At 39.5% G+C, this 13,328-nt stretch overlaps 1 protein-coding gene across 2 annotated transcripts in view; it reads left to right on the top strand.

The window, feature by feature from the left end:
• Positions 1-7,826, top strand: part of gsx1 (GS homeobox 1) — a 34,609-nt gene extending 26,783 nt beyond the window's left edge. The window contains exons 4-5 of one of the 2 annotated variants that reach the window (XM_029449069.1): positions 6,541-6,881; positions 7,000-7,826. In XM_029449069.1, the coding sequence (XP_029304929.1) occupies positions 6,541-6,881; positions 7,000-7,352 (694 nt within the window). In that variant the 3' untranslated portion in view covers positions 7,353-7,826. Of the gene's footprint in view, positions 1-6,293; positions 6,882-6,999 lie in introns of those variants that run through there. The other variant, XM_029449070.1, reaches the window with a different exon arrangement.
• Positions 7,827-13,328: the final 5,502 nt, after the last annotated feature.

The raw sequence follows: 13,328 nt of genomic DNA, 5'->3' as shown, positions 1-13,328 counted from the left end.
CATCATATCCACATAGTAGCTCCCAACATGTGTTACTTTGATACATTTGCTTCCTGGTCAACTTATGACAATTTATGGAGAAAGAAACTCTCCTCCAACTACAACTCAGAAGGAAGATTGGTTTTGGTATTTTAAAATATTGCCAAGCTTATTTGGTGCTGGTGGTTACTCCACACCCTCTGACCTCACTGATTGGACCTCCATCAACACTGTAGCTCTTTGTCAGATATCTGTTTTTCTCTGATTATTAGTTATTCATTAACTGACAGCCTCACTGAGACTGTCAGTGTGGCCAGCCGTGTAGAGGCAGCCATTGCTCTGAGGACGCACCTAGCAACAGCCCTTGACCTGGACTCAAACACATCAGAGAGGCTTGACACAGCAGACTGAGGCATACAGTATATTCAGCAACCAGATTTACCATCAGGGGAGAAATCGGAACGGAAAAACATCCGATTGGACCAAACTGTTAAGCATTTCAGTCGAATCAATCCTTTAATTTAGTTAGTCATTAATTCTAAACAGGAATAGTCGTATAATGTGAAGATTTCTTAAATGTTTGCTTATGAATTCATGCTGTCTATATGTTTCCTACGGGCTTCTCGACTTGTGCTGCTTGAGAGTTTTATTTCATCAATTTCTATTTGCATGAAAAAGTGGCGATTCATTGTACGCACTTTCCCCAATTATTTTCATTTGAAACACCAACTTTAAGTAGAATAATTAGTATTGAATTATGTTGTATGTCTTTCAAATTTGTTAAAGGGGATTTTCCAACACTGCTGATTGCAGAAGTGATTTTTCGTAATCACACCTGTGATCCTTCTACACTGGGACTTTGGGTTATACTCTCTAATGGTCCTCCATGGTGGAGGTTGCTAGGAGATTTTTACGAAGCACCTCAATGAACAACATCTCAGACTTGTGTAGATGCGTCATTTGTCATATTCACACACGTGGAGATGTTTCAGTGTGCAGCGTGGCCTCTTGCTTTACAGAGTTGTACCGAGTGTGTATCGAATGTAATTTAACATTCCCGACATAATTAATCTCACAAATGAAATGTACTGAAGCCTACATGTGGATATATACAAACACAAAAACTAAGTGTTTGTGACTGGATTTAATGCCTGTACTTTGTAGTATTTTAAGATATTGATTTGTAATATCAAACTGGTAAAGATGATGGTGCTCAGGTCACTGATGATGAGAGGGTGTAGTAATAAATACTGTTATTAACAGCTTTGCATCATGGCCAAAGTGGCCTAACATCAGAAAGCACAAAAAAAAACACATACAACAAAAGAAAACAAAATGACAGGTAAGAGAGTTATGTTAAACTCTCTGCCCCTTCCTTAAATTATATATTATTTTAAACTATTAACCCTATCCTACCCACATGTTTAACCTACAATGACTACTATCTGGTGCCTCTGGCGACCCAAAGAATAAACTACTGTAATTTACTATCATAGCAAAATTTGAATTTATTTCTTCTTAAAACATTATTGATCATCATTTAATAATAATAATCATTTAATCTGAAGTAAAAAAATATTATTTTAGGAAAGTTACAGTTTAATTAGCATATTGTTTAAAATGCAAATAGCCAGAGCACATAAGGAAATCTGTGTCTGCTGTATCTACAGTATGTCTCTCTCTTTCCCTCTGACAGAGTGGCCCATGGCAAACATGTTCTCTTTCTTTTGTATGGTTTCTATTAAAACTGCATTGGCTGCAATTGGGTGCTTTTGACTCTAGACCCCAATACATATTATACATAATTGTATTTTTAAAAAGCACTTATTAAAACAGTAAACTCTGAAATGAAGTCATTAGGAACAAATTGATTGACAAAGTCATGACACATTGGAATAATAGAATAAAGGAACAGTGCGTGAACAAATGTACAGTATTCCTCTGGGTGTGCGGGGACAGTCGGTAGGATGGGGGTTAGATTTAATAACACTTTGCTTTGAATTTGCTGACACTTGTTGAGGAACCAGAGGAGACTCAGTGCCTTTGTTGTGTTGTCAGAAAATAATTCTTCATTTTAATGCTGAAGCATTTTATGCTTTTATTAACTATTATGAGTTTACTTTGTCTACCACAGACAACCTCCTAAATTGTCACCACTTTCAGGAGCTGATGTCGTCGTAGTTTGCTCTCCTTTTTTTCTTTTTTTTGCAGGTGTCATCTTAATCATCATAAAATGAACAAATTGAGTCAAAGAAAAACGAATTAAAAGCATCTAAATACATTCTTTTGTTCAGGATTTTGCAGCTATTACTGCAAGTTATGGAAAATATAAAACATGTGTTAAACTATGTCACAACAAATCATTCTTGGGTGTCAAAAAATAAAAACTAATAAAAAGAATGAATCCAGTAGTCAGGCCCAGGCTTTTCCTCTGAGACATAACACTCATCCTTAATCCCTAACCCCTTACCTCCAAAACAAACACTTGTTTGAGCACAAAATAAAAATAAAATTGGCTTTCTGTTCTTGAACCCTTTTGAATACAGCTTTGATCCTGCTCTCTTCCCTGAATGGGACCTGTTTGGAGTTAACCGTCAAAAAAAGTCTGAATTAATTTAATCTTGAACCATATTTAAAGCAGTGCAAACAAACTAAATAAATTAGGCTTTTTTTTACCTACTCTTTGCATTATATTGTTCTGCTTTGTATGCACTCATGTTACAAAATAAGTGAATGAAATTGGGATGTAAAAAGGTTCATAGAGCTATAATTGTAATGTTTTGTACTTTCAAATAATGTATAGTTTGTCAAAGTAAAGTGAAGGATCAACCAGAGCAAATCCCACTCCAGGCCCCACATCCTGCTGCATGTTATGCATAATATATATTATATCTTTTTTCAAAAACTGCACATCTGACAACACATTTTTTTAAAAGATAAATGTTGTTTTGCAGGATGTTTCTTGTAACTTTAGTTGAAGTAAATGCTTTTTGATCTCCTTAATTGTGAGGCCATGCTGAGTGAAGCGGTACTTTTTCAATTATCATCTTGAAATTCTCACTTAACTTCTCATCCCAAAATAATCACTGAAAGGCCTCCATTTTCTAGATATGATCAGTCACTGTTCAGCATGATAAAACACATAAGAGCGCTCAGATAGTTGGTGCTTTAAATCCTCATATTTACAACTGCAACAAAAACTGTTTAGCATTTAATTCCCTCTGGTTCATTCAAGTCCATGTTCACCTGTAGAGCCTGATATCTGTCACATTGTGGAACCTCAACTGACTGCAGCTCTTTGTCAGACTCCCTCTCTCTTAAGGATTCATTAGTCCCTATAGACTCACGCAGCCTCAACATATTGCACCATTCAGCTGGTACTTATGTGTCATCTGTTATCTATTGGACTGGTGTTTCTGCTGAGCATATGAATGATAATCAGGCCTTTGTGCGTCCATAGAGGTGCAGCAGGATCCACAGTCTGTGATGTTGCCTCAGGGGGAGATTAGGAGGGGCAGCCGGCCCTCTGTGTCACGTCGACAGTCACAGCGCCCATCCGCTGCTGGGCCAAACCCCACTGGGACCTTAAATCCTGTTACACTGTCAGCTAAAACCATCATTTGTATTAGAGATGTGTGGGTGTTTAAGTGTGTGTACATATTAAGTGAGGGGGGATAGTGTCTTAAACTATGAATTATTCATACCAAAAAGAAAAGGAGATATTGACTACATCTCCATAAACAGACTGCTCTCTTTATGTCATCAGGCACGAGATCTTTGGGTATAATTGCATAAAAGCCCCTGAAAATATGCTTCTCTAACGGCACAGCAGGCACTGGTCAGTGTTATCATCAGGGATGAACTTGAGTGATGGCAATTGTTCCAACTTAATATCTTATAAATAATTTACTATTTCAGGGGCATTGCTTTCCCCCCTATCAAACATAAACGTTAAGAAGCTTTACCAACCCACAGCTGTATGCTAGTTACTGAACACATGGAGCTCAATGGTTTGTGGGGAAAACACAGATATGGATGTGATGATGCATAAATCTCCTCACAAGTGGCTATAAATGTATTTTTTTTTTTTTTGCTTGGGACTAGTGCAACAAAAAAAATGTAATAGCGTTGAAATAATGTGAGTGGGCTATTTCCCTCGATTATTTATCTCAGTAACAAGTGATTATGGAGAATGAGATTCTTTGCACTTCTGGCCCGCGCCTCCAGAGGGAGGTCAAAACTATTTGTCAGTCTCCAGTTGGGATTGCAAATTAGGATGAGCCTCCCTGCGTGACGACCCATGAAACCTCTATTCCTATCCACGGGGTGACTGCTGTACATAATTTGAAAATTAGGGCCTTTGATAACATCTTTATGTTAAGCAATACATCAAGCTGCCACCGCCATGCAGCCTATGTGCCGCTGTAAAAGGCAACATTTGAAATGATTCTTTGTAAATCTGCAGTGTTTAGGCACAGGGCTGAAAACAATACACATCTTGCTCATTTAATTGTGTACTTTAGCACCCAATCTGGCATACTCTTCATGAGAATAATAATGATTTTAACTATGATGAAAACATTTCATTAACACATTACCTCATTAGGAATCGGAATAAAAGCGATAGATTTGTATTTACAGATTCCACGGAGTGCAACAAGATTGACAGACTTGTTAATGGCTAATTCCTGGCAGGAAATGAAAAGAGAGACTAATAGAAAAATGGAAAATGGCTCTCGCAGATACAACAGTCATTCGGACAGATATTTTGTCTCGGTAAAGGGTTTAACTGCTCCTAATTTGTACCTACTTTAATGGCCTAATTACAGGTCTAGTCTTTATGGAAGATTAGCGTGTGAAGCTGAGCACATTAGGCCTCTTTAATGAGGAGAACACAGATAGCATCACACCCTCATGTGGGTATGTTTTGGAGATGAAGAGCTAATGCGCTGTAACTGAATTGATGGGAAATATGCCTAAAACAGACCACATATAAACCTTAACAGACAACAGTATCCAAATAATTAAAGAGACTTCCCTCTGATAGACAGAACGTGAGAATAATAAAGCAAAAAGCAGGTTGAACTCTATAATGTAGCTATGCAATAACTTCAAATGTATTTGACTATCTTAGCGTTGTCACTGCCCCATCACATATAACGTCTCGAGGCGTTGGGGCCAGCCAGGTCTGTTTATGATGCCATATGTATCCTTCATTTTACGATGTCCACAGACTTTCTGCGTTTTAAGAAAGAAGAAAACTCGGAGGAAGAGAAATCACATTCCACTATTTACTCACACATTACGGGTCCCGTCCCTTTGAAGGTGTTGTTCAGAGAACCTTAAAGTGAAAGAAAATGTTTTCCTATTACTTAATTCAATCAGAGCGCGAGGCGGGGGCTTCACGCGCCGCGCATTGGGCTCCTCTATGACAGAGTCGCCTTTGTTGCGTCTATCCGCCGCTGTCACACACTTTAATTCGACTCTCTTTCTCTCTCATTGAAAACCCTCCACAATGACATTCAATAAGGGCCGCAGAGTGAAAACCTGGTTATTTTTACATATTCTTTCCCCCGACTCGGCAGGGGCCCGAGCAAAGGAATTAATCACTGCTCTTTAACAGCACTGCCTTCAGGCAATGACTTGTCCCTTTTTTTGTGCCCAGAAATGACACATTAACCTTAAAATGGATATGCATAAACTTTACATTCAGCTGTTGCATTTATGTGTGCACTCAACACTGTCCCTAAAGCAGCCACACAAGTGCAGAAGACCTGTCAGACAAATAATTAGCCATACACGCAAAAAATTAATACAAGAATGATTGGCGTTTATTCAGGAAAAATAACGTGGTGAAAATGTAATACATGTACACATGCAAGCTGATAATAAACACCTTCTCATAATCTCACCAGATACATATAATGCACCTTAACTCTTAAAGAAACGATGGGAAATGATTCTGTAATTTACCTACTGGTATTAAAATGCAATAAATGTACATTAACAGTTGTTAATATTTCTTCTTCTCGCCCTGGTTATACTTAAAACTATAACTTATCCATATACATACCTAAGAGGCTGCTTAATGTCTAAGACAAAACTTGAATACATATGCTTGCTTTCCGAAAGTGACAGGAACGTTTTCTCTCGCAAATTTAAGCTGTGCTCTATGATAAAATGAGAGTGATGATAAAAGGGAGAATGGGCAGTGCCGCCTCTTGCGGCGTGGGTGGGGCTGACAAGAATAGACTACATTATGCAGTTCATTTAGTTAACAAGTGAAATAATGGGGAAGCGTGCAGTGGGAATGCCGAGAGAAAGGCACAAAACCCTATTGAGAGCTCTTGGCCGCTTACAGCGTAACCGTCACATGGCCGAACCGAGTCCACGGCGGCTATTTAAGGAGCTGCGCTGCGCCTTCAGCACCACTTCGCTGTCCACCGCCCCGAGGAGAGCACGCTGACACAACCGCGCGCCAGCTTCAACTTCAACCACACTGCAGAGCAACACGTTTGCAATCATGCCGAGGTCTTTTCTTGTGGATTCCTTGATTTTAAGGGAGGCCAACGACAAGGGGAACGAGAACAACCCACCTTTATTCCCGTATGCCGTGCACTCGCCTCACCACCCGCACGGGCTGCCGGGCTCCTGCCATTCCAGGAAAGCCGGGCTGCTGTGCTTCTGTCCGCTGTGCATGACCGCGTCCCAGCTCCACCCGTCACCACCGAGCCTGCCGCTCCTCAAGGCGTCTTTTTCTCCCTTCAGCTCACAGTACTGTCACTCAGCACTGTCGCGGCACCACTCTTCATCCAACAGCATCAACCTCAGCCACGGACCGGGGATATACCAAGCTGCGTACTCGGTCCCAGACCCGCGACAGTTCCACTGCATCTCTATCGGTGAGTACAGGCTCATTTAGCGTTTGATCGAGTAAACAAAGCCACATTTGACTTGTTTTCATCATATCACATGTAGCTGACAATCTCTCTTTTCTTTTTTTTTAAATTGTTTTTACAGAAAACAGCAACAGCAAACTTCAGAGCAGCAAGCGCATGCGCACGGCCTTCACCAGCACACAACTTTTGGAGCTGGAGCGAGAGTTCACCTCCAACATGTACCTCTCCAGACTGAGGCGCATCGAGATCGCCACATACCTGAACTTGTCCGAGAAACAAGTGAAAATCTGGTTCCAGAACCGCAGAGTGAAGCACAAAAAGGAGGGCAAGAGCAGCGGCCAAAGGACTGGATCACATAACTGCAAATGCTCGTCCCTGTCAACCGCGAGATGCTCGGAGGAAGAGGACGATGACATTCCCATATCTCCCTCCTCATCCGAAAAGGAGGACGTGGACCTGTCCGTCTCCCCCTGAACTTTCCCACTGCCTCCCCTCTGAAAGATTTTGGTCCTCATGATTTTGAATACAGCCAAAAAAAGACTGTTCCACTTGTGTTCAGTCGTCTGTACATAGAAAGAGAATATTTAATTAGGGAATTGCCCTGAATTATTGTATAGCTGTAACATGTTGTACGTTTGTATGTAGTTTTTTTCTGAAAACGGTCCATTTGTTGTTGCCAATCCTATGAGTATGGTAGGCATATTTGTAAAGATAAACCCAAAAAACAATAGCAACGTTGTTTATTAGTATTTTGGGGGAGACAGTATTTTGTATACATGATGACGACTGGTTAGATTCATTCTGTGTGGATGGAACTGTGACTTCAAAGCTGGAGAGAAATTCCCTCAATGTCACATCGATGAGATCACTCTGAAATTATATCTTCAGTGTAATTGAAAAATATTTATTTATTTAAAAATGTTGATACTTAAATAAAAATATTTCTGAGCGGCAAACTATGTTGTGGCGTGAGTTAAATATGTTGGTCTTTGCGCACCACTGAGTGCGCAGAGTGGCGCACTTAAACTCATGTTAATAACATCACTTTGGACATTATGGTCCAAATTATATATTGAAATAAATGTTATGAGAAGAAAATGAGATAATGACAAATAATGTGTGATAATATTTGGTCAAAATGGTAACATGAATTACATCTCCGCACATTTCAACTCTACCTGGCTGTGATGTATGTAGCAACACATGCAGTGCATTATTTCATACATAAGATTCATTTTCTTTGCAATTTAAAATACATATTTTAATATTATCTTACATGAAGGTACAGCTGCTGTGCGCAAGGGGTATTTGGTGTGTGAGAAGAAGACAAAACAAAGAGCCAAAAAGAAATTGGGAAGGACAAATTAATTGTTTTCCTGATATTCTCAGCTTGCACTGCACACTCCAGAAAAACAAATTGTACTTGTGTATCTAGAAGTAGCGCATTAGGCAACATGAGATGAACTCCACCCTGGAGGAGTAAATCAAATGCTCAATAATCCTTATCACTCCGAGGTGATAAAGACGGTGTTATGAGGCCCTTGTATGTGCTTTCCCCGGGGGACACTCAACCCAGATATCACTGCCTGGCCCTTTGGAGCTCTTTTCAAGTTTCATCCCAGCTGAAATGATCCGTCTCGTGTGACTGAGTTAATAATCACTGTGGGTGTATAATGGTGCATTAGGAGTGTGCATATCTTAAGATATTGATCTAACATGAAAATAAATGAGGAACAGACACAGTTTGGTGTCCATGACCCATATTGTTCTTATTGTTAGCACCAGTGTGGTCAGGTTTATTGTTGGTTTTATGAGCTCCAGGTGTGCGTCATACTTAATACAAGCCTCTTCAACTCAGCCAATGGTATCTTTAAATAAAAAAAATCATTATTAATTAGTATATGATGTGATTTTTATGGCAAATTATTAAATCAACAAAATGGAAAAAAAATGTGCCAAGTCAAAAAATACGCAGCGTCCTCAAACCTAAATTCAGTCTTTTAGTCAAAATAATTGTTGGCTATTCTGGTTAAAATGAGTCTAAACAGAGTGTATATGTATTTTATTTACTCAAATAAAAAATATCTGATCACTATAACATCTCCAAAAAGACCAAAGCAGGAGTTTAGTGTACAGTTCCAGTTTTGTTCGCCTGTTTTACGCACCGCTACAGCTGCTCCCCGACTGAAGCTTTGGTTCTCAAAATGATATTTATTATGTTGAATAGGCTTTAAATTATATTTGCTTCCTTGAAAACGTATCCGTATACTTTTTAAAAGGGAGTAAAAACTCTTAAATTGCGTACAGCACATTATCTGCATCAGTGTGCCTTTTTTGGATGTGAAGTTTCACTTGTAAACTTTCATTTAATTGTTCACTTAACCATTTTAACAAAACTCAAATATTTGCATTTGTTAAGATATGGGATTAGACTATTTTGTTAATTGCACCATAGAGCCCCATTTTGCTCACAACGTCCTCTGCAAAGCGCCCTTTATCCATTCAATAGCCCGGGGGTATGCGCCCTGGGGGAGCTTATACGCTCGGTGCTCCAAATGCTCAATTTATTTATTCTTAATTTTGTGCCGATCAATTCATTGAAGCAAAAAGGACTACGGTGTCTTTTTAAAAAGAAGAAAAGGGAATTGTGGACGTAACCTTGACGGAGCTGAGGAGAGGGCTCCCCTGACGCTGGAGAGCCGCTTGAGTCAACAGGCGCCCATCTAGCAGACTCGCCCTTGTCTTTATTCTGGCTAATTTTTTATTTACGGCTTTTCTTTGACATGTCTCTTATCTATCAGATTAAAAGAACAGCTTGTAACAAATCAGTCTGCACGATTTACAACAGCATTAAAAGGGGACAAAGGGAGCAGGCAGTCAGTACCTGAGAGTCTGGTAGACGGCGCGGCGCTGCAGCTGATTCGATGGTTTGAAAATACGCACGAAACAAAATACTTGAATCCTGAAAAAGAGCCTTTGTACGTTTCTTTAGAAATCAAGCAATTCTGCATGACAAAGGACAATTAATAAGCCGTCTTTTCACGACCAGCAGCTGGTTTCCCCGTCAAGGAAAGTTGGAAAAAATTCAGACTGAATGCGCGCAAAAGCCCTTTGCGCGCAGACAGCAACCCAAGGTGACCCATTTGGCACAGTTAAAATAACCAAGCCGAGGTAAAAGCGAGGGAACTGTCAAAAACATTTAAGCTGAAATATCTTGAAATTGCAAATCCCTTTATGTGGAGGGACGCTGCCGATGTGGGTTAGTCTTACAAAGGAGGTGGTTAAGTTGGAGAGGCTTTGGAAACGGACACGTGGCTTCTCAATGAGAGCTCTTTTGGACCCGCGTGGCTTGCTGTGGCACTGCACATTCAACTACTTTAAACTTATCCTGCTTAGTAAATATGTTTAGTAAACCTTGCATGTTAACATACAAACTTTAACACAACAGTTAGTAAACTTTTAAACACTTTAGTACATTTATAACTTGCTTGTTTACTCACTTTTACAGGACAAACACCTGCTGCTCCAGTCTTCCAACCTCGCTTGTAAATGTAGAGTACTGTGTTATTGTTGGAAGAGGGGAGGCTTTTTTCAAGAGGATGGTTTTTTAAACAAGCATTTAATGGTTTAATGCACTTTTATCCACGTGTTTCACTACTTTTTGATGTTTGGTGGTGTGTTTTATTTTGCGTACAGCTGTTTTTCGACAACAAATTGCAAGGAAATAGATTACAGATAAAAATATAGAAATATGAGTATTTTTGTGCATGAATTGAAAATGGCAAATGTTTTACTTTTGCATTAACTTCGGGAAGTCAGCTAAATATGAATTGTGCTCATAGTCTAGCAGGTATTTTCTGTTATATTTTGGGAACAGCTTCATCCAAACTACTCGACCTGCATCGATGGACTGGAAACAAGTTCACTTGCTCTCGATGTGTTTTTGTTTTTAACAACTGCGGTTAAAGTGGTAAAAATGGAACAGCAACATGTTTCATTATGGAGCTGTTAGTAGTGACGAAGTGTGTTCCGCCTGCTGAAGTGGAGGGGAAGGAAACCGCTCGGCACTGCCTTGAACTCCGACTGTTTTCTGCAGCAACATTTGAACCCATTCAGCCATATACAATCTGTTTAACAGCTAATCAGTAATGTAAGATGAAGGACTGGCACGCAGCTTCACTTCTCTTCACTTTCCCCCCCTCTAATTGAATATTCAACGCGCGCACCGCGCTCTGCTTGCCTTTTTTTCAGCGTGCTTGAGAATACGCCTTTTTAATTCTCGGCCCATACACAAGCAGTGTCAAAGGTCGAGAAATAATGAACTGCGCAGACATGGAAGTGACCTCTGCAAGCGCCACGGCTGCTCCAAAGTGAATGTTTCTGAAAGGGATTTTGATAAAAAATATTTGACGTGACATTTGGATAAAATTACAGTGGATTTTTTTTTTTTTCACACATTTTTTGACTACTGTCACCGTCAGTCAGTCCACATGTGTACATGAGTATTATACTTATCCGAGACAGTTGGAGGCCCACCGGGTCATTGAGGTAACGCAAACATTAAATATAATACATTTAAAACAAATGTGTTGGGAATGTAGCCAGCACATTTGAAAATGATGATATGTAATACCACATTTTTTTAATTATATAATAATATTATTATTATTTATAGCACCATGTTTTACATTATGTGTTAGTCTTAGGTCTATGTACTGCAAGTGTTTAAAACTGTTTAAAACAAACACTTGTTGTGCATCATGACTCGTGAGTCCTAATGCATGTGACCTACTGCATTGTGTCACTGTATTGTATTTTATATCTGTATTTGCCAAACAGCAGAAATGTGATGTATGCAGTTTGATCACTCAGTAGTTTGGCAGTGAATGAACTTAATTGTGCTTTTGCAATACGGGATTGAACGTGAGAATTACATTTTGAAAAGAACGGGAGGCAAGTGCAAGTTCTTTGGTGAAGGGAAGCTGCACTCCGCGCGCACAACCCACGTGCACACGCTTATAGAAAAAAACATATTGGGGCATGGTTCACTGAGCCACGGTGTTTTCATCTGTAGCTAAACCGGGTGACTCTCCCTTCTCGGGTAACTATTCCTTCTCGGCCACAGTATATGTGGAGTAGTTGGAGCACTTAATGTACCTGCAGCACTCAGACTCGCTGTGTTTGCCTGTTTATCCCGCAGTTTAGTGGCTCGCTCAGATGTGCAGTATGGAGCAGGAGCGTCATCTGGTGGCAAAGAGTTGACAAACTGGACAAGAACTGCACAACCACACTTTGTTAAATTAAAAAACAACAAAAAAAAATTCACTTTAGAATACGGTTTGCATATAGTAAACTATCCTTGATAGGAACAAAAAGCTGCTATTGGACCCAACAGCACATGTTGTTGTGGGTGCAGAATCACATCTGATCTCCAAAGGGCCCCATCAGTCTCGGGGGCCCCCCCTTGAATACTCCTCATTCACACAGCAGCACCACCACAGCCTCTTTTATATCTCCCCTCTCAGTGAAATGCTTTGAAGGACTATGGAAGTTGTGAAGTTCTCAGGAAAAGTAGGCATTTCCATCTAAAATTTAGCACAAGTTGTTAGACAGTTATTTACAATTGAACTAACAAACCGTACATTCTCTTAGGCCCCATTTCCACAACATCTTTGAACATGTATAACTGATGGGACAATGTTTCTATATGTTTTGGCTGAAATACTACAAAGAGAGAGAGAAGTGAAGCTCAATACCCAAAATAAGTGCTTAAGTAAAGATTTGAATGGAGGTACGTCGATGTCGGAGGAATAATAGACAACTGTCTAGAAGAAAGTCACTAACTTGAGTCATTTCTATTATACAGTAGCCGGTTTCACAAAGGTTTCTCGTCCCTCTGAGTACTTTAATCTTTTATTCTGACTACCATGTCATTTTCCAACTTTTTTTTAAACTGGTGAGTTGTATTTGACCAGTTTGTTAGAATGTCACTGCTTGACACTGTATGTTTGAATGAAAGCCACATGTTAGCAGAAACACTCACGTTTGTGATTTTAGAACTTTTTATTCTCATAACTTTTGATTGTAACAAAACTCATCAAGTGTCTTATGTACATTACTTCCGGTGCCACCATCAGAAAGTTGTTTTTCCTATGAATGAAGACGCTTCAGTCAATCATTTTCAGTATCAACAAGTATACACAACAAATAAAAAAAAAATCTTATATCTCATTTTTTCAAACATTTTTTTGATCTGATCTGTAATCATTCATTCAGTCCATACAAACTACAGCTTAAAAAAAACACTGAACTCAATAACACCCGCATCTTAGCATCGTAGCCTCCTTTAACATCCAAACTATGTTATGTTCATGGGCGCTAAAGCTAAATACATCAGATCCTGTGTTTGTTCAATTCAAAGTAAAGAGACAAAAACCTGGAGACGCCATC

The sequence above is a fragment of the Cottoperca gobio genome, chromosome 14, assembly GCF_900634415.1.
Source record: "Cottoperca gobio chromosome 14, fCotGob3.1, whole genome shotgun sequence".
In the NCBI taxonomy this organism is placed as follows: Eukaryota; Metazoa; Chordata; class Actinopteri; order Perciformes; family Bovichtidae; genus Cottoperca; species Cottoperca gobio.
The sequence above is the reverse complement of the archived record's forward strand: the minus strand, read 5'-3'. Positions and strand labels throughout refer to the sequence as shown.